This window comes from Falco biarmicus, chromosome 9 (genome assembly GCF_023638135.1).
Source record: "Falco biarmicus isolate bFalBia1 chromosome 9, bFalBia1.pri, whole genome shotgun sequence".
In the NCBI taxonomy this organism is placed as follows: Eukaryota; Metazoa; Chordata; class Aves; order Falconiformes; family Falconidae; genus Falco; species Falco biarmicus.
This window is the reverse complement of record NC_079296.1, coordinates 19,426,646-19,447,702: the sequence shown is the minus strand read 5'-3', so window position 1 is coordinate 19,447,702 and position 21,057 is coordinate 19,426,646. Positions and strand designations below refer to the sequence as shown.

General features: G+C 39.5%; 1 protein-coding gene across 1 annotated transcript in view; it reads right to left on the bottom strand.

The window, feature by feature from the left end:
- The window catches only part of PDZD8 (PDZ domain containing 8), a 59,426-nt gene extending 40,345 nt beyond the window's left edge, over positions 1 to 19,081 (bottom strand). The window contains exon 1 of the mRNA XM_056351431.1: positions 17,999 to 19,081. Within this exon, the coding sequence (XP_056207406.1) occupies positions 17,999 to 18,912 (914 nt within the window). The 5' untranslated portion in view covers positions 18,913 to 19,081. The remainder of the gene's footprint in view (positions 1 to 17,998) is intronic.
- Between the last annotated feature and the right edge of the window lie 1,976 nt (positions 19,082 to 21,057).

The window sequence follows — 21,057 nt, the reverse complement described above, 5'->3', positions numbered from 1 at the left end:
ATTAACTCCTTCAGGAAGGAAACTGTTTTGATATTGGTCAAGTTAAAAAAAAATAAAGAATAAATTTTGAATACTTCATTTTTTTTATTTTTTTTATATCTGTATATGAGAAATATGAAGCTTTTAAGTCACACTGGCCATGGTTTAGGCTTATGAGTATACCATGAACAACCAACTCAAAATATGCCTTTTGCATATACTATCTGGTCTGATATTTTACTCTTAATTTTCCTTTATATTTCTTGAATTATTAAAGAAATAGTAAGCATCACAAGGGTGGGGAAAATAGCACCAAGACAACCCACTGTCTTCACTCCCCAAGACTTACTGCCATCACAGTGCACACCACCCCATGTGTTCCTCACTTTAAGCACAAGCGAGGGTACTCTGTTCCTTTCAGGAATTATTTTACCACCTCAGAGTACAGATTTAGCTCAGATTTTGTTAGGCAAAAATGAGTTAGGCAAGCACACTGGAAAATAATGCCAAATTCTGAATTAAAAAGTACTTGCAGGTTTGGGTTTTTTTCAGCACAAATACACAACTTCTCAATTAATACCAGCAGCTACCCATATACCTTCTCTCAAAATCTATTTTAAAAAAAAAAATATAGTCTTCCACAGGAACCTCAAACTAATGACCACCATCAGAAGCCTCAGTGAGCTACTGTTTCAGTATTTCTGGGAGGCAAGAACAGGCAAAGAGAGAAGATCCAATAGGTTGCCATCATCTCTTTGAATTTCTGCAAATGCCAGGCTTAGAAGTGTTGGTATTGATAAGGTCTTTCCCATATATGTACACCATAAAACAGCCTGCAGGCTATTTAACAAAAAACAAACCTGGACAAATTATTTTCAACACTGAAAATAAGAAAGGAAAAAAAAAAAGCAAAATAACAAGACTAAGATACGTCTGCATCCTTATTGGAATATCTACCTACATACCCAAAACAAGTTTCATCTCTCAAGACTTCGGAACAAAGTCGTAAGTACAACACACACTGCAATTTTTTGCTGCAGCACAGAATGATGAGATAATCCTCAGACAAGCTGTTTGTCTTGGTGAAGACAATGTTTACTATAATTTTGAATTCTATTTTCAAAACAGACTTTTTAATTAATACAACAATGAATAAAAGAGGAAAAAATCCAAAATACTGATGTAGTTATAGACAAGAATATGCAAAGCACTTAAGAGTGTATGCTGGACTTCGTGCTGCACTAGTTAAATTTTCTACAAATATGGGATTAAAAAGCAGTCTCAACATAATTTTTAATTTACAAGCACTTATGTTCAAATTCTTATCACTGCAACTCATTTGCAAAATCCTTAGCAAAAAACTTAACGTGTTACCTGTTTCCATTGGCATTAGCAATATACAAAGAGCTAAATATCCCACGGTAAATGCATTTTTAATATTTAAGTGCTGCTCTGAAGCTTTCTAATTTTTTAACACAGCACTTATCTATTTAAGGTAATTTACTAAGTTTGTACATTTCCAAAATTGAACATCCCACAAATTACTATTTCAAGCAGATTTTAATTACCTATTAGGTAAGTGAACTGTTGACAGACTACTTAAGTACAAGATAACCCAAATTTATTTGGAAAGACTTTTCCACCAGGAACTGGTGAATTAATACAGGCTCAGATGGCAACAGCTGGTAACATGGCGAGACTCTGTTCCCTTGTGTTCTAAACCCACATACAGGCAACGTGCAATCCACAGACATAACCAAGTCAGGCATCACAGGTTCTACCATCTTCCTCCCTGTGGCAGGGAAAGCCTATGAGCTACCCTATCTTTTAAACAAACACAGTCACCAATAACAAACAGCACTCTGAGAACTGCATTCTTAGAGCTACCGCTGCTGCAGTTCTGTTCAGTCTAGCAGAGTGCTGCAGAACAGTGATGGATGTTCTCTGCTCTGCGGAGAGCCAGACTCCCCACCTCTGCAATGTCTGATTTTCCTGCTTGAAAACAATCATGTTGCTAGACAAAATGGAATCGTGAAGTATTTACAGTAGGGACAATAAAACACACTTTTAGTATGAAAGCAGGACTGTATTTCATCATATTAAAGTACCAAAAGTAGGCTTTTACCTAATAGTGCCAACAACACAATTCAGTGAATGAGATTCAAACTCTATTCCCAAGCTCTGCAGACTATGGTACCTTTGATGATTCAGAATCTTCCTGTCCCAAACTTTCCTACGTAAAGGAGAGATAAGTATCCTATCATCTTGGGTTCATCATTATAATGTAGAACTTTATTGTAAATATTGTATAAATAACATTGCTGCAACTTCTGTAATAGCTTTAAGAGTGTATTTTGTTACCCTCTGTTTAGTCCATCTTCAAAAAGCAAAGTCCACCAATAAATGGCTTAGAGAAATTCATGACACTGATGAAGAAAGAAAAGATCGTGTAGCCTACCAGTAAGCCTCTATTCACAAAGTCAACAAAGAAACCTTGAGAGCAAACTTAATCCCTCAGTTAATCTCCACTGGTCTCTGCCCTCATCACAAGAGCCATCCCAGGATCTGGCCAGTTCTGGTAGGTTGCTCTTGTGAATCCAGGGCTCTCACTTTGGAAACCCTGAACAAGAAAAAAAAATAAATGTGGTTTCTATTTGGCAGTCTAGCTCTTTAAACACTCACCCACTATTCTCAGCTACCTTTCTTAACTTCAGCTGGGAACCAAAAAAGTTAGTGGGCCTCCACCAGTGGAGAACAACTGCTTTGCAGTGGGTCCACTCACCCTGCTACAGCCTGAGAAAAAGATTTTAAGCCAGGGCAATGATGTGGGGATATTGAGGAGCTGCTCCTGACAGTACAACAGTTGAGAAAGTGTTACTAAAAAGGTACTTAAAAGAAATATGGTGTCTTTCTAAACACTGCTGAGCTGTTAGGTTCTCCAAGCCAGATTTTCATTGGACCTATATTAGACACCTTTCAAGTGGGGTCTAATGCTGCCATCTCCTTTCATTCAGCAAGGTCAAAAGACCAAAATTCATGTTCATGTCACAGGATCTTAAGCTGCAATGCAGGATTATACCAACTCAATCCATATATCCAAAAGCTTCCTTTGCAATTCCAAACCTGTGAAATGATACCAAACAACTATCAAAATTAAAGGCAGATTCTGTGCGGGACAGATATTACTGTCTTTAAACTGTATTTGTTAAGCCTTTGTAAACGTTTCATCTTTTCCAAAGGAACATCATTGCTATACAAGAAAACAGACACCTTACACCCCCTGCCCCAAAACCCTGCTTGGATATGGCATGGTATTAAAAAAAAAAGTGGTCTTTAGAAGTGCCTTATGTTAGATGCTTATAGTGTGTTTTCAATTAATTTTTAAGTTACCAGTCTCGCCACTAGAATTTTTCATCTTATTTGTCCAGAAATCTAAAATTCAGATAGCACACTTAGAGAAAATTATAGTTAAAACTGAACATTTTAACTTAATAATATGAAGAGGAATATTCAACAAACTTCATGTGAAATTTTAGCAAGTGAAAAAAAAAACTATAAAAACAATATTTAAAAAGCTGTTAAGTAGCAAAAGTGTTTCTCAAGAAATACCACAAGACACAAATACAAAAAAAAAAAGTAATTTCACATGAGGAATTAGGTCAGATTACTACACTGAAAGATAATTAAGATAGTCAATTAATACACAGGATTAAAGTTATACTCTAAAATAGCTTAATACTGAGCTCTTACACATAAAAAGCACAACAAAAATGCTTCCAGACACTGCACAGAGTCAGTATGTCTCCTTCACATAAAAGACTTCTACACCCTATTCATGCTACGACTCACGAGCCACTTCGGTGGCTCATTTGCTCTCATCTCATCATTACCTCACTCAAAGTCCAGATCAAAACTGCATCTAAAAAAAAAAAAAAACCAACACAAACGAAAACACACCAAACAAATCAATTTTCTTCCCTTCATTTTGGGTGTTTTCAGTGCCTGAATAATGCTATTCTTCCTTCCCGTTACCACTTCTATGGGGGAGGAACTCACCTACTTGGAACAAGACTGCAGTTCAGTCGTTTAGTTTTAGAAATGTCTGAACCTATATTCCTATTATATTGTATTCACTGTTCTGTGATGACTGTTTTGTGGTCCTTTAGCCAAATTTTAACAGAGAAGAGGACAGAAGTTAAATTAACCTATTACCTAAATTAACAGCTCCCACCACTACCTACTTAACTACAACATTTTTAGTTGCATGAGGAACTCTATTTAGTGGGGAAGAAAAATCAATTTACCTGGCCAAAGATAACCATGCGCTTACATGTTTCTGTTCATTGCAGCAGTTAAGAATATCCAGAATGAGTGTAAAAACCAAAAAAAACCCCCAAATTTGTTGAAGAGCTAAACACAGACAGGCACAAACTTCAAAAGCTCTCAGTACTCCATCTCATACTTGAAGAAGCACAAAGACTTACAGCTTCATTTCTAAATGCAGGAGCCTAGGATTTTGCAGAGCTTTTGCCAAGGAGCAAGAACACTTCTCTAGAGTAAGTTCTGAGAAAAGTTTTAAATTATTCTCTGGTTTTATAAAGGAAGATTGGTATCTAAAACAGTGGTGTAAAAATTAGTGGCTATCTGTTTAAGACTAGATTAATCACTTGTATTATATGAATTCCAGCACTAATCTACTGCCATAAAGATTAAATATTGTCAGGTTTATAAATTTTTTAATCGTGTTATATTAATTGGGCATTAAATCTTAATAAACAAGGCACAGAGACCTTAAATCTCAGAAGAGCCCAACAGCTAAAAATGCAAATCTCTTTAGCATTGCTAATTTTGTTTACCACTTTAAGCAAAAATTAAGCCAAATCTGAAGTCAGACTGCATTTAGTAAACCATCAGTTTACTTTTGTAAATGCTACTGTATCTGAAGATTCTAGTATCTAAAGTATTTTTGAAGAAGTAACCGCTGAATTTATTTTCAGTTTTGGGAGTACTCAAAAGGTTCAACTATAGAACGGAATTCAGTCATTTTTAGATTTCCTTTATAATCAGATTCACAGAAATACAAGCCAAGCACTTGTAAAGAGTGTATATTTCAAAAAGAGTGATTGACAGCAGATATTTTAAGTCATAGAAAAGTCCTCTACTCTTATATTCTGTGTATTTAAGATGAAGTTTACTTCCACAAAAAGTCTAAAATATTACAATCCACTCCTAAAAAGGTATGACCACATTAGTAAGATTTTAAAAGTATTTATCAGCTAACGTTTAATATTTTTAGCTTTAGGTATTATAATGCAATCTTCATTCTTCACATTAAGATACAAAAATGGAACTCATCTTTATTGTGAAAGAAATCGGTACTTTTTTTTTTTGTAAAAAGAGTGCCTTAAAAAGAAAACTACTGCCACAATAGGTTTTGCTAAAGCAATTCTCCAGCTTCCACTGACTTCACAAGGAACAAAGCTGTAGAACTGCGTCAGTATACATATTCAGGCAAGTTTCATAATTCAAACTATACTCTTATTCACTATAGAAATCTACTGATTTCAGCTTTACACATATCCACGAAAATCTGGCTTACAAACAACCTGAAAAACATTGCAATAAGAGAGTAGATTTATTTTCTAGGAAACGCTATGGAAAACTGCAGATCAGTTCTAGTACTCCACCCACTGCATTACAGGATATTCTGCCACAGGCATGTGGGAGGCTCGTACACATAAGTTCTTAATATATGAACAGTCACTTTTTAAATCAAGACCTCAAAAAAGCGCAAGGATTTTATTATTTGGGTTTTTTCTTCAAAGAAGTTTCACATATTTCCAGATTCTTAAACTACAGTCTTCTTTCTTAGGGTGAAATCAGCACCTCTGAAACATCTCTTGAACCAGACACTCAAGACAAACACTTGTACAATTTTAAGACCCATTCTACAGGAACAAATAAAAAAAACAAATGTAGCTCCTTCCAAAAAGATAGTATTTTTTTCCCTGCTTATATGACAAAAGTAATTGTAAATACAGCTAGGAAAGTCTTAAAGATTTGCCCTTGCTGCCAGTATCAAAATAGCCACAGGTAAAAAAAATCTTGAATCAGGCTTATCAAAACTACTTTCTTATGAGCACAAACAACATCCATTTGACCATGCACAGACTTCTTTGCATTTCAAGAATACTAGTTTCCCTAATTCCAAATTCCATAAGTACTGAAATAGCTTGGTTAACTTAGTGCAGCCAATGCCTTTTTGATCTCCGAATTTTCATGTGTTTTGGCTTTTTTTTTTTTTTGTGGGCTGTTTTTTTTTTATATTGTATGTGACCTAGCTAAAGCCAACTGCTGGTTCAAATTGAAAGAGAGATCAAAATCCTACTATATATCAGTCTCAGACAGGATGAAGACAAAACTTCCCTGCCTATCCAGAAAGCCTAAATCGTCATGGCTCTGCTCCAAATGAGACAAGGTGCAGAATATGCTCTTGTTCCATAAAGCTCAAAGAAAAGCAGGTAGGGTTCAACTTTTAGGCATTCAAAGAGAAAAAACACCAAAACCCCAAACAAATAAACCCAAGCCACCTCAAAAATCTACCTTTAGCCAGCTGGATTAGAGATTGGTTCCAGTAACTGATGTTAGCAAAATGCTAGCTTTTTCTCACTTCAGCAATATACTCTCCCATAAAGAGGTCTCAAGTCTCTCTACAAACATCATCTCTCTGCAGTCCTGATCAGAGGAAAATAATGTTGATTTTCTAATAAAAATGTAAGCTCTGTACACTACTCATTCATTGAACTCAAAAGTTTTAATCCTCTGCTCTAAACCCTAGCTTATGTCCATATGAACACTCATGACATCCTTAGACTGCTTAGACAGAAAATTACTGTCTCACTACTGAAAACAAGTCTCTGACATCTGTAAACCAAAAGTGAAAAAACATTTGTATCTGTTCTAAATTCTAGATATGATAGCTTTCCAAGGTTTATCTTCACTCCTCCAGTCAGGTGTAAAAATGTTCGAACCACAAAGCTCCTCAATCTACATTTATCTGGTCCTTCTGAGAAGACAGAAGATGGTCCAATTCACACGCTTCCAAAGAGGTGGAGCTAGTCCAGCACAGGATTAGTAGTACCATTATCAAAGCTGAGATGACAGTTCACCTTAAAATTGTAAGCAGAAGTAATTTAGGATCTGTTTTTCAGACAGCTCAGCTATTCAGACTGCAGTGGTGGGGAGGGCACTGATGAGAACCGGGGGAAACACTGTGGCATATATTTTCCAACTGTCCCCCAAGCAAAGGTGTCACCGTTTGTGAATCACAGCAACTTATTAATGGGCTTGTACTGTAAACAAACTGGATCAAATACCACAGAAGCTCAGTATGGATGTGACCTGTGGCACCACTCTCGACAGTCAAATACAGCAGGGGCTTGCAAGATTAATTAGCAGGAAGGATTCCTGCACTTGCAAATCCTGCATCACTGATGGCAAATTACAGTCTGGACTTGTGGTTAGATGTGAAAGAAACAGCTGCTCAAATTACCATAATCTTCTCCCACCACCCCCATAACGAATTTGGGTATTTTCTCTAATTTGCCCTTCTTTCAGAGGAACAGGGGGGAGGAAAAAAAAATAGAAATCTGAGTTTTTGTAGTATTGTTTTAAAACAATACCACTGACTAACATTGCTGTTCCCACCCCACCTCCCCTTGTAATCCACTGGGCTTTTTGCTTGGCAACATTAGAATTTGTTTTGTTTATTCTACCATACTGCATTAAGTTTTGTTAGCAAACATGCAGAGTTATTCTTAAAAAAATAAATACATACAAACTGTTGAAGTTTTCAGAGTTACACTGCATCATTCCCACTGTTTAATTACTTAGGAATTATTCACCAAAGGCAGACCATTCACAGTGGTGATTCAAACACCACCAAGAAGCCTTCTACCATGTCACTGCAAGAGTACGAGCTTCAATTTCTACTCTTCCTATTTTAGCTCAAGCAAAGAGCAACAATAGTTTAAGTAATTTACTACACAAAGTGACACTCATGTAAGCGTCCATTTTAATTCTTACTACACAGAGGCTTACATATAAAATACTATATAAAAAGTTTATTTGACAGGATATTTCTCAAAGGGTTTAGCATCATTTAAAGTATTTTACATATGTGGTATTAGTTATTTTAAGAATAAGTATCTTCATTTCAGTGACACTGGGAAACAGCACATAATCTTGTACTTAATGTCATCTCACAAGCAGACTAATATTTGTACACATTTCCTTCTGAATGGGCATTTTTCATAACTATGTTGACATTAAAACTGATACAGGAAAATATACTGAAGCTTAGAATTAAGACTAAGTTAAGTCAGGAACAAAGTATGTAAGTATTATGATTTCCATTAGATATCCACAGACAGTTTTAAAATATTGGACAGAAATTAAGCAATAATTTTGTTAATTTACAGCTCAAATTGTAGCAATTTTGTGTTAAGTTAGAGTAAAACTTACAGGGACAAAAAGTATTTCCAAATGATTACCCTAATTTAATTCTATGCTAGTCATATCTGGCAATCAATTACCGTCTTTGCATGTGTGTAACAGTCTGATTAGCTCCATCATCAGCTGATCTCTGTAATACACTCTTTATTGCAGACAGATTTTTATGACATCTGGTTAAGTTTTCAAAAATGTGAAGACTGAATTGCTGTGGCAGAATCCCTGTATTTCCCATTACACGAAATAGCTTTAATGGAAAGGGCTGCTTGCATTGCTTCTCGCAGACCGTTCTGCTGAACTACAGCATAGCTGCAAACTAACAAGGGAATTAAGAAATTATAAAGGTAAATTGTTCCCATTTAGTTTTGAGGCTCAAATGAATTACAACAGCTGGTGAGGAAAAAAATCACAAAGTAGCTCTCCAGAGCCCAACCCAGAGAAAACAATTTCTACCTTTCATCTCACAAAAAAATGAGGTTTTTCCCCTCTTCCTTTTCTTTTCTGCTATACCTAGCACCTCCTTGGCAGTTCTTATAGCTATATATGGCCACAGACAGGTCTAAAATGCTGCTGGGCTCCAGCTGGGTCCTGCAGCAAACAGAGGTGCGCTCCCAAGTCCTGAGAGAGCTTATTAACCCAGACCGGGCTCCACAGGAGTAAGAGTCTTTCCAGAAGGGAGAGTGCTTAGGGAAGCAGATGCACCTAAATGGCTTTGGGCAGGTGTGATGCAGAAGTCTGAGCTATCAAAGCCAACACAGCATATACCCAGCTTGCTGGGTAAAGCAATTCAGGAGCAGCCACATCCAGGCCACCGCATACACAACCATTCCACTGTTGGCTGCGCACTTTGTGCTGTAGGAACTTTTGCAACACAAACCTATCTGTCAACTGAAGTCTTCACTGCAGATTTTTTTTCACTACTTTACTAGATATGCTGCCTGGGATCACTGAACATCTTGGAGGTATGAATTCTAGCCTAGATTTGACTGGCTTGTGACACAACTGTAATTGTTAATAGTTAAACAGGGAAGGTAATTAACAACAGGAAAAAGCTTCCAAAACTTGCGGATCTTACTCGTGTTTCTCAACTAAGATGAGCACCATTCCAAGCAGTAAATTCTTTAGTTTAACCAAAAGCTCAATGACTGCAGCAGAAACTACTCTATAAATTCTGTGTTCAGTGTATTATGTCACAATTAACCTGATAAATGTTTATAAAATAATTACTCCCAAATCTCCTTCACACAAACTGGCATCCACGCTGATTTCCAAAATGAGAATTTATCCACTGTTACAAACAAGCTCTTTTCAACTCTAGAAAATCAAAACAAAGACTTTCAGAAAAGCATTTTCTTAATTGCATAAAATATTGTTATTTGTACATCACACAGAATGGAACCTGCTCAAAAACCTAATTGTTCCCAGCTAACATTTATAATACAGGATCATTGCTTTCTTCTGGACAAAAGCACAGTTTGAGATTGTCATGCAAAGGTTTTCGTAGTTCCACAATTAATGGATTTTAGCAGACTGGGCTGGTACAAGTTATCGATTAAATTAACAAACCACATAGGTATGTAACATTCTCTCCATACTCACTTTAGACAATAAAGCTTATTAATCATAGAAGTTTAAATTGAAAGTCTTTTACTATTCTCTAAACAACAATAACACCAAGAATAACCAAATGTTGAAAAGTTTCAAATCAAACAAGTGTGAACACAAACTGTAAACACAGGAGCATATCTGGTGACTTCAAGCAATCTCTGCAGGAATGCAGAATAAGCAGTTTCCCATAGAAACCCAGTAACATGAAAGGACTAGCTCCAATAGTTAAATCAGCAGCCTGAGACTAAGCTTCACCACCACTGAAGCACCCCGCTGTTCTACCACACTGACTACTGAAACCTACTGTCCTTACCCAGGCTGCTTATTTAAGAGCTTTTGATCAAGCATCATTTGCTAATAAAAAGATTATATATATTAAGCATGTGAAATATTTAAAGTCGGCTCTACAAGAGATTCATACATTCTGATATCAAATGAGCTACTGAGAAATGTATTAGTTACCACTTTATGGGTAAATTCTATGCCTCTGTGCCTTGAAGTAACCTCCTTCAAGGAAAATCCAGTGTTGTTTTGTGTGACAGGTAGGGAACATTAGTCACACTATCTATCCACAAAAACGCAAAAATCATAATACAGCCTGCAGAAGGGGATTCAGAATAGCCTAACTCTAGTGCTTGAACACACCTACCTGCTCCAACAGACAGGCTCAGAGCCAAACAAGACATTTGTTAGATGCCTAGTTTGGTAGTGTGATTAAGTCCTATGTGCCCTGTATTTACTTTTAAATAAGTTACCATTCAAAAACTAAAGAGTACTACTGCTTATTTCATATTTTATTTAAAAGAATTGAAAACTATACAAATTATGACAACTGAATAAAAAAAGTATTTGTTCCCACTGAACAGACGGATCAGCTTAAATGTTCAAGATCAGAGTTCAGATGAAAAGAAATGTGAAATATCAATGCCAGTGCATGCAAAATGCCATGAAGTACTAAATAAATCATTTCAGAGCCTTCATTCACTATCCACATGAAAGAAGTTCACTGCAGGACTCTGATCAAGAAATTTTCAAATACAAAACATCAAAGGTGTTAAATGAGGTAATTTTCATTATTATTGCACAAAGAATCTTTTAAATACTGTTTCAAGTAAGAGAAGTTCAAGGTACTTTCCTGTCAGACCAATTAACCTTAATGCTTATTGGATTGCTATCTGCAGCAAACAAAACCAGCAATCATCAAAACTTATTTTTAGGTCTTTGTCCACCTCTCCCTTCAACTGATATTTTGGGGGGGTTTTGTCCCCAACTATACCTCTGGTCTTCCAGTTTCTTCTCTAATCCATCTCAAGTCAGGGCCATGTTAGTTCCTCACCCTTGCAGATAAGAAAAGAAAATGTAACACTTGTTGACTAATGACAGGAAAAGGCTCACTTCTTAACCTGAAAATAATGCCACATATATTGGGAAATGTCCAATATGTAGCTGGTCATTCATTAAATCTGACTTTGTAATGAACAAGTTTCAAACCAGCATTCTTTCAGAATTAGACTGTCACAGTGTGAAAGCCCACAAAGCGCTGGAGCTGGGGAAGAAGACTAAAAGGTTTCAAAACTTCTAGAACCAATAGGTTTAAAACTTGACATCTACATAAGGATATTTACATACTTTATACCCCATACTTCCATTTAATCTGAATAAACACGTATGTAGTGACCACCCAGACAAAACGTACGTCTGAGACTGAGCACTCCCAAAATAAAGACAGTAAAAAGCTCTGCACTACAAAAAGCTTCCTTTTACACATATAGCACCCTTGAAAAAAATGAAATAATTTAATGTTCCAAGGTTTGGTATGGTTTACTGTGTGTCAGGTTGCCTACAGATCCATTTATCCAACTCCTGTACGAATAAGAACTACTTGTCCATGCACTACAAAGATAATCTTCCAAGCATGAAATTACTGTCTATGGACAGATCCACTGATTCCAATTATTGCCACTTTGCCATTAGTGGAACAAGTCTTTGTGCTGGCATCATTCAGAGCGTTACCTGTGGAACAGCCTGAAAACTCTCAAGTAACACAGTGCTGGTTTACTATCAAATTTTGCACAGCAGAAAGACTCAGATCCTGGTTTGGTGTTGTTTTGTGTTTTTTTTAATTTATCTGTATACTAGATTATTTTTGCACTTAGAATCGGCATGACATTAAAAAAAAGAAATTGCAAATAAAAGCCTCCTCTTTTTTTTTCAAAAGCAACAGGAATAAGAACTTCAAACAGGAGTGCCTTACAGATGTAACTAGTAGGAGATTCACATCACAACTATGGGAGAAATCCACTCAGGAACAGAATCTTCGTACCCTTTCCCTTTGCAGAAGCTGTAGAGAATGTAGGATCTACTGGCTGCTGATTTCTGAAAGTAAGAAATGCTCACAGTCCCAAACATGACAATTATTTCTGAGTATAACCTCATCATATGAATAATATATACTTTCTTAAATTTTATGCTTTTTCCAATACCTCTACTACCATATTATGAAGTCATTTCTATAATAAAACACGCTTCAAATCAATAGTTACTTACATTACTTCCCAGCCTAAGTTTTGCCAAAAAAAAAAAAAAAAAAAAAAAAAGAAACTGCTATGTAACTCTCAAATTGCATTCTATAATGGTAAATTAGAATTGACTTGTCTAATGGTTCTTCCCAGTGAAATTCAATATAGCCTCAGCTTCCAAATAAAGCATAAAACTATTTAACATGACTAACTATATTACGAATTATCAGTTCCAAGGATAATTCTTGTTGGAAGGGAGCTCAGGATGTCATTTAAATATCTGATACAGAAATGTTAGAAGTAATTCTTCGTGAGACTACTCCTGAAGAAAAATGATTCCACTCTGTAGTAGTATGTATTAAAATGAAACAAAGTATAATTTCTCAAACAGCCTAGTATCAATACAAAATATTAGCTTTTTTAAATGTAACAAACTGAGAAACTAAGTGTTCTTAAAATATACAGAACTGACTCACTACTTAGGCAACACCTAATCTGCTTAGAATCTAAACGAATGAACTTGCAAGACCTTAAATTTAGAAAAAAAACCCAGCAGCTATCAGATTTTTTACATCATTGATTACAAAACGCTGGGAAATTAAATTCTGGAAGGAGACTAGACTGCAAGTACTTCCATTTCACCCTTTACATAGGCACAGAGGGCTCTGTATCTTCATTATGGCAAAGTGTATTTTTATTGTCTAGCAAAAGCCCAAAAAACAAAGCTCTCCAAAACCTATGCAAAGCAAGATCAGGATCTGTTCAAAACACCACAACTACAGCTGACCGTTAAAAATAGGCTAGAAAATACAGCATATTTAGCGTACCTATATAATTGACATGATGCAGTTGAATATCAAGGTTGAGACCAATAAGCAACTTACCAATAGGCTAATGATCAAGGTACAGCTCATTAGAGAGCTAACAGACATGAACCAACGACCACTGCAACAGCACAAGCAAGCAAGGAGACAGACATCCGAAACAGTCCTTACTGTGTGTTTTTGAATACTAAACACGCTAAGCCAATGCCGCTAACTACAGCTTAGTGTTAACCACTTTATCCTACTATTAAAAGGACACAATATAGAAAGTTAAAACCAACATAGTGTCTATAGCACTCCTTTTAAAGAACTGTTTGAGTGGACACAATGAAAAACCGAAGGCTGGATTCAGGCTGCTAGATAAACTCCAGTCTGTGCTGCTAATTAGCATCTACCATCCTGCTCTAGTAAATGAAACTTACATGAAAAATACAGTCTCAAGTCAAGCTATGCTGATGGGCAAAACTGACCGCCTATGGTTCCTGAGTGTGCCAGCAGGAGAGATTTCAGGACAGCAAAACACAGCTGGTGGGTCAGTAGCTGCCCTGCAGAACACCAATAGTTGACATCATAACTAACCAATAGGTAAGTCTAGGCTTTCCATGCTCATTCTCAAGCTCCGTACCTGGGCCAACCTGCATTAGAACTAAAGAAAAAGTATTTAAACAACTCATTCAAGTCAAAATAAGAGTTATGAAGTACTTAGAGCCAGATAAATGAAGCCTACAGTTCTTCATGACTTAACTGAGGTTAGGGCTAGTTATAAAAAAGTCCTGACTGACAGTTACCTAGTTTCTCAAGAGTACACCAGAACTCACGTATACTAGAGAAGAAAAAAAAACAAAAAAAAACAAAAAAAACAAAAACAAACAAAAAAAAAAACCAAAAAAAAACCCCTGCCACTTTAGATCTTCCCCACAACTGAGGAAGAAACTTCTCTGACAGACCACAATGTCTTCAGAAAAGCTGTCTGCATTTCTATTACAAAGCAACAACAAATACATTAAGATTAAAGTTAACTATAAAACAGTAGTAACTCTTGCTACTATTGATTGAATTGCACAAATCCTTTACTAACAATGACTTAAACCAAAAAAGCTTATCATTCACTGAATTTCTACTATGCGAGACAGCAATCACCATTCAATGGCAGAGCGGCTTCAAAATAGGGTGTTTTGCCAGCTGCAAACACATTTCTCAAAGAGCTGAAGAAAAGAGTTTACACACTTTTAGAATAAAACACAAATTACTACTTATTTGTTTAGACAGAGTGCATCCCTCCTTTTTCAATTAGTAGACAATTGCCTTTATGAAGAAAACTGTACATAAAATGCTAGGCAAACTTCAAAATGCACTTACTAGTCTACATTGCCTCTCCTCATAAGAGACTTAAGAGTGCATCAGGAATGCAAGACACCTTCCACTTTCAAGCTACAGTTACACACATCGCACAAAGTCACTCCTAGCAATAGATGATACGGAAGATGATCTCACTAATCACTGCTTTGCTGCATAGAATTATACATGACTGGAAAGAATACAAAAGTATGTGTAGTAATCTGGCTGTACTAACAGATAGTGTACGTGAAGATACAAGACTTTTTTAATACAGTATTTTACAATTAAACAACAAGGGGCGGGCAGGGATCTGCTTTACACAAACTTAGTTATAGGATGTTCAGAACCAGCTATGGGCAAAAGTTCTCTTCTTATGCTATTTTCTAACAAGTAATAACCTCTACAAGTTGCCTAATACACAGACAAAGAAAATGGCACATTTTAATTTTTAATGCTACTTAGCATCTGGAAACAAGATAAAACTCCTTTGTAGGCTTAAATCTGGAAGCTAGTAGGGTAACAAAGTACCCCTTTTAACCAGCTGAAAATAAAACTCTCACACCAAGTGCTTTTGTTCACAAGGTTGTAATTAAGCTATTCAAAGATTTATTTACAAAGTTACTTGAGCAAAAGTAGGGAGACATCAAAAAGGTTTTGAACAACACACAAAAGCAAATACTGACTATGTACTTAAACACAAGGCATATAAGCCATAGGAAAAAGTGGGGAGAGGATAAGCACATTCCCTGGAGATGAGAAATTGCTACGCTTTAAGCAAGGTAACAGGTTATTAAGCAGTTGTGAAACCCTCCTGACTTCTTCCTGTACATTCTTTGCTAAGGAATATATTAACATACCACAATTCCAAAACAATGCATTCTTATAATTTCTATTAAGAATACCAACTTTTGCATCTTATCAGCAGGGGGCTTGATTTCCCAAACCAGCTCTCTATACCATCTAAATGATAACATCTCAATTCTTAACTATGCCATCACGTAAGAGTGATTGTTATTGTTATTGCTCAGCTGTTACCAAGTTTTGCTGTCTAGGGATCTACCTGCATAAAACTCATCTGAGACGTGTTAGTGGAGAAAAAGAGCTTTCAGTCTGTGTTCCACAAAACCTTGGGCAACTGTGGACAGCTGAAGGTTCCCATGCAGGCATCTGTGCTCCCAACTGAAGCTTTAAAGCAAAGGTCTAGACAGTTAGGACACCAGTGACCCAATCTTCCCTTCTTAAGACAGTTTCATTAATTCGCATTAAGCTTAGTGTGCTGCCCTCCTCCTCCACAACTGTGGGTCAGAATGACACATTCAGAACATAGCATAAAACGTAAAGGTCAAAATAATCATATACAGGACTGAATACTGTTTCACTGAACATTTGCCACCCTGTGCTACCAGCCTACTATCTAGTGTGAACACCAGATACAATAGTTTATCTCCCTCTCAAGCATTCAAAAATTCCCAACTCCTTATAACTTAAAGAGAACATTTTAAAATAACAGTTCATTCTTCTTAGTTCTGTAATAATTCATGCTTCCTGTATTGTTCTCTGTGCCAATTACCTTCTGTCCTCACACTTCTACCCATTCCTGTTCCAAACACTATGCTCTGCGTCTTTCTTTATTTTCCCCTCCAGTCCCCTCAGTGTATCAGTGGCTCATACATGGCTCATCCACTACTCCTGGCGCAGAAAGTTTGAGAAATGTGTAGAAAATCCATCACCTCTAACTAAATTACGAGTGTGCCCTACTGCCCAAATGCATCTTCCAGAGGAAAAATGAAGATGTCTGTCTTCATCTGCTGAAGGGGAGGAGCACATCATCACTGGTTCCACAGACACCCTAAAAACTGGTCTAGAGAGTGTGAAGATCACTTGCTCTACTTGCTCTTTCCAGGTATGCCAGAAGTGCTCATCTGCACCACAACTGTGCTATCCCAGCCTATCCTTCCAGCTCTCCTTCACAGCTACAGCTTCAGTCTCTTTCCAACACAGTAAGAGAACAAAAGCAAACTTGCTCTTGACAGCTTCCCTGCCGCCCAGCTGGAAAGCAATTCAGCACCTCAAAATTTGAAAGGGCCACCACATTACTCGAAGAAACTACTTACAGCCCTGTCAGAGCCTTCCAAATCCTGGATATTTTACACATCCACTTTCATGAGAACTCTTATAAATTCAATTGCAGAAAAACCGGCTGAAAAGGCTTTAATAATTACATCACTGCAGAGCTAATTGCACTGCAAAATTCAAATAGGCATTTTCAGTTACTCATCTCCAATGAATTTCAGAGAAAAAGCTTATTGCAAAAGAATGTGGTAAACAAACAAACAAAAAAGTCAAGACAAAAATCCTTACTTAACAATAATACAAGCTACAAAGCATAAACAAAAGAAAAAGGAAACATGGTATCCTAAGAGTGGTGAGACATGACAGAGAGTGAGCATGGTACCTGTACAGTGGTAAGCTATTCAATAGCTTTTCATCAGAAATTAAGGTGGAATCAAACTAAAGACACCACTTGCCATTTCTGCTACACAAGTATCACTAAACATTTCATTGTATTCACTATATCGTGCAGTTTATGCTGTAGCACATGCATCCATATAAGAAAACATGTTATCTTACACAAAAAAAAAACAACCAAAAAACCTTGCGAGGTGCCCCAAAGTTTTATTTACCACAGCAGTGGCAATACTTCTCTTATCAACTTTTAGATTTCCCCCCAGTTATTGAAGAAATTGAGCAAACCCCAAAGGAAGAAGACACCATTTATCATGGGACCTCAAAAATATTCCCTGGAGAATGAACTTTATCCTTTCTCACATTAAATAACAACCACCTTGCCTCTACAGGTAAGCATAAGCCACAAGCCTTGCCCAGGCAGCTCATCAGTGGCAGAAGCTTAAGGACATCCCAAAACCCACATGCTGTCCACAGAGCCATTCATCTACGTTTTCCAAAGGGGGATATCATGGTCCTGTCGTTGGACACCTGACAGGATCCCCAAACTTTTTATACCTACTAATTTGACCATTTAGTTATATGTAGTTTGGGACATGTCACTATCTCACTGTGCAATGGTTCTACACCCACTATAAACAGAAAACTTTTGGTATCAGGCAAGATACTGTACAGAACTCTCTCTACCTATTAATAGCAAAACAGCAATTCTAAGGCACGTCACCCAAACACTGACAATGCAGGACATCTTACCTGATTTTATAATTGGGTAAGGTGTGCTTGCGCTTAATAACTTTCTTGAACTGGTTCACAATGATGGAGGTGAGCTGAGGCATGGGCCTCCCTTCAAACTGAGATTTCACTTCAAAGAGTATCACAGGGTCATCCATAAAAGAGAAGGACCAGTGAGTAAAGGGCAGGCGCGTGAAGACCAGCTTCAGCTTCCCCATCACCCGGGAGATCTTGACGAAGAGGTAGGCTGACTTGCCAAAGACCAGGTCAGCATCGATGCCCAAGTGGAAGCCACCGTTGTACTCCAGGTCTACCTCAAAGCCCAGCTCCTCAGGGCAGCCCTCATCGTTGCAGGCCACCGGCTGGATGAGCCTGACAGCTTTGAAGACAGGCAGGACGTTGCCGAGGGAGACGTCCCTGAGGCTGAGCCCCTCCAGCACCTTCCCCGTCACCTTGGCCTGGAGCAGCTCCTCAAACTCCACCTTGATCTTCTTGGTGACCCAGTTCCTCACCAGGGCCGTGTCCCTGAGCTCCCTGAAGAGGAAAAGGAAGATAGCATTGAGGAAGTGGCACGTCTCCTGGCGGGAGGAGGGGGCCGGAGGGGGCTCTGGCTGCTGCTGCGGCGGCGGCTGCTTGGTGCTGGGCTCCGGGCCCGGGGAGGCGGCGGCGGTGGGAGCCGCGGCGGCGGCCGGCGCTGAGGCCGGGCCCGGGGCAGGGGCCGGCTCCGGAGACACCTGGCTGCCGGCCGGCTCTGAGCCCTGCAAGTAGTCCCTAAGGCTGTGGTCGGCCGCGACGCGGGCGTAGACGAGGCCGTCGGAGGCTCCGGCCACCCCGGGGGGCTCCGGCTTCTTCCTGTAGAGGAGCAGGAGCTGGAGCAGGAGCGTGAGGAAGCAGCCGGCCAGCGCCGAGAGCAAGATCACGTAGACCAGCAGCATCCTCGCCGCGCCCGCGCCGCGCCCCGCGCCGCGCCCCGAGCGCGCTGCCCTCACCGCGCCGCCGCCATGGCGGGGGCCGCGCCCGCAGGCCGGCGTTTAACGGCCGCGGCCGCCCGAGGCTGCCTCATCCGGGTCCCCCCTCCGCGGCCGCCGGCAGGGGGCGGGGCCGCCCATTGGCGGAGCCGGGAAGGCGTCGCTGGGTACGTCACAGCGCCGCGCGGCGGGCGCATGCGCAGGAGGAGGGGCCCCTCCCGCGCTGCGGGCTGCCCGGCGGGCTGAGGCGGGGCGGGCGGCGGGGCCGGGCCGGGCCGGCGGGGCTGCCTGTGGCTCCTCTGGGCGGGCCGCTCCCGGGGCACCTGCACAGAGTGTGCGAGCTCCGGAGCGCCGCCCGTAGCCTGTCGCTCGGGAGAGGGCTCCGTGGCGGCTGAGCCGGGCCGGCCTGTGAAGGAGAGGGCCGTGGCGGCGGCTGGGCTCGGGGCTCGGTGCGGCTTGGCAGCAAGCCGGGGGGGGTGGCCTCGGGGCCGTTCGCTGTCGAGGCGAGTGTCAGGGACGGCGGTAGCTACGGCTGAACGGGGGGACGGGGCGGACGAACGCCCGCCTGGGGGAAGGTGACCGGTGTCCCTGGGCGCTTCGTTGCCCGAGGAAGGCGGGAGGCGGGGCGGGAGAGGCGGCGCGCTTGGCCTCGGGGGCAGGCAGGTGGATGCCGGTTGTTTCGGTAAAGCTGCTGTGGAGAGAGAGAGACAAAATCCGTTTCCGTGGGCGTTCTGTGGCCTCTTACAACTTCTCTGTGTCCTGCTGATGAGACGTGCTCTCAGCAAATTTTGAAAAGACTACGCTGACAGCATTTTTCAAGCTCTCCTATTATTAGTGATAAGAGACAAGCCTGTTTCTATTTTCTTCACCTGTGTACTAATGCTTAAAAGCTGCCACTGAATAAATGCAGTAAAAAAACCTAACCAAGCATATTCAGGAAAGGAATATGAAGAAAAGAAAGCCGAGACCTTCACGCATCATGATACTTCAGCCTGCAGCGTACGTGAGATAGCTGTTGTGTGTAGGACTGAGCTACTTCGACAAGGACAGCGGTTTCTTTGTGGGACAGGCTGTGGCTTTGCAGAAGTCAGAGAGGTGAGGAGAGGAGGCATCTGGCCTCCCAGACTGCACGTAACCCCTGCAGGGGAGGCAACAGATGTAATCCATGCAGGAGGCAGGGCAAGTGGCAGCTGATCAAACAGGACCAGGAAGAACGGACGTTTATAAAAATTGCTTTAAAAGTAGTGAACAAGGATAGAAGAAATATGACAAGCCAGGACTACAGTGAGTGGGAAGAACATGTGTGGAGACTCCAGAAAGAGTAATTTTGAACATTCTGGGAGTGTTCTTCTCCCAGAAGACTTGTGGTCATCTTTACCCAGAAGACCTATTATATTCAAGTTTGGTTTACAGACATGTCATATAAAATAACCATGTTTTTACTGGAAAATAGAAATATATTTTAAAAAGCCAACACACCTGTCATTCTAATCCAGCAAGCTCATTTAAAGGTCAGATCAAAGCTGTACATAATGCTGGAGAATGTGCTATGACAGCTGCACAATGTTTTTCCAGGTGCTTTCCTCTGTCAGGGGTAGTCTTTTTCTTTCAGTCTTGAAATAGAAGTTTTACAATTTCTGAAAGACAGCCCCAATTAAGACAAAAGTTACCTAAATGATAAAGCTTGTTTTTTACACCTGTTTTCATTTTTAGTTAAATATCTAGCTAAAAGGTTCTTAGATAATTCTTTATTTTAACAGAATAAAAGAAAACTCAGTTAGATGTTGTTTTGTGGTGGGTTTTTTCCAACCTCTAGAACTACTTAAAAATACAAAGAGAAGAAGAAAATGTGAAATTTAAATGCCAGAAAGATAAAAGCTCTCTTTTCCCTCCCCCTTCATAAAGTGTGTGGGGTGGGAGGATTGAAAAGCTCTTAATGATGCAGTGCTGTGGTTTGAAACTAGAGATTCAGAGTATGAATTTTTTATAGGTCTTGTGACTGAAAGTTGAAATGCCTGGGTGTTTAACAAAGCGTTTCTATAGAAATACCAGAGAGGTCATTAGTCCAACATTTGAACTGCTCTGTTACGGGCCTTTACCATGGCTAATACA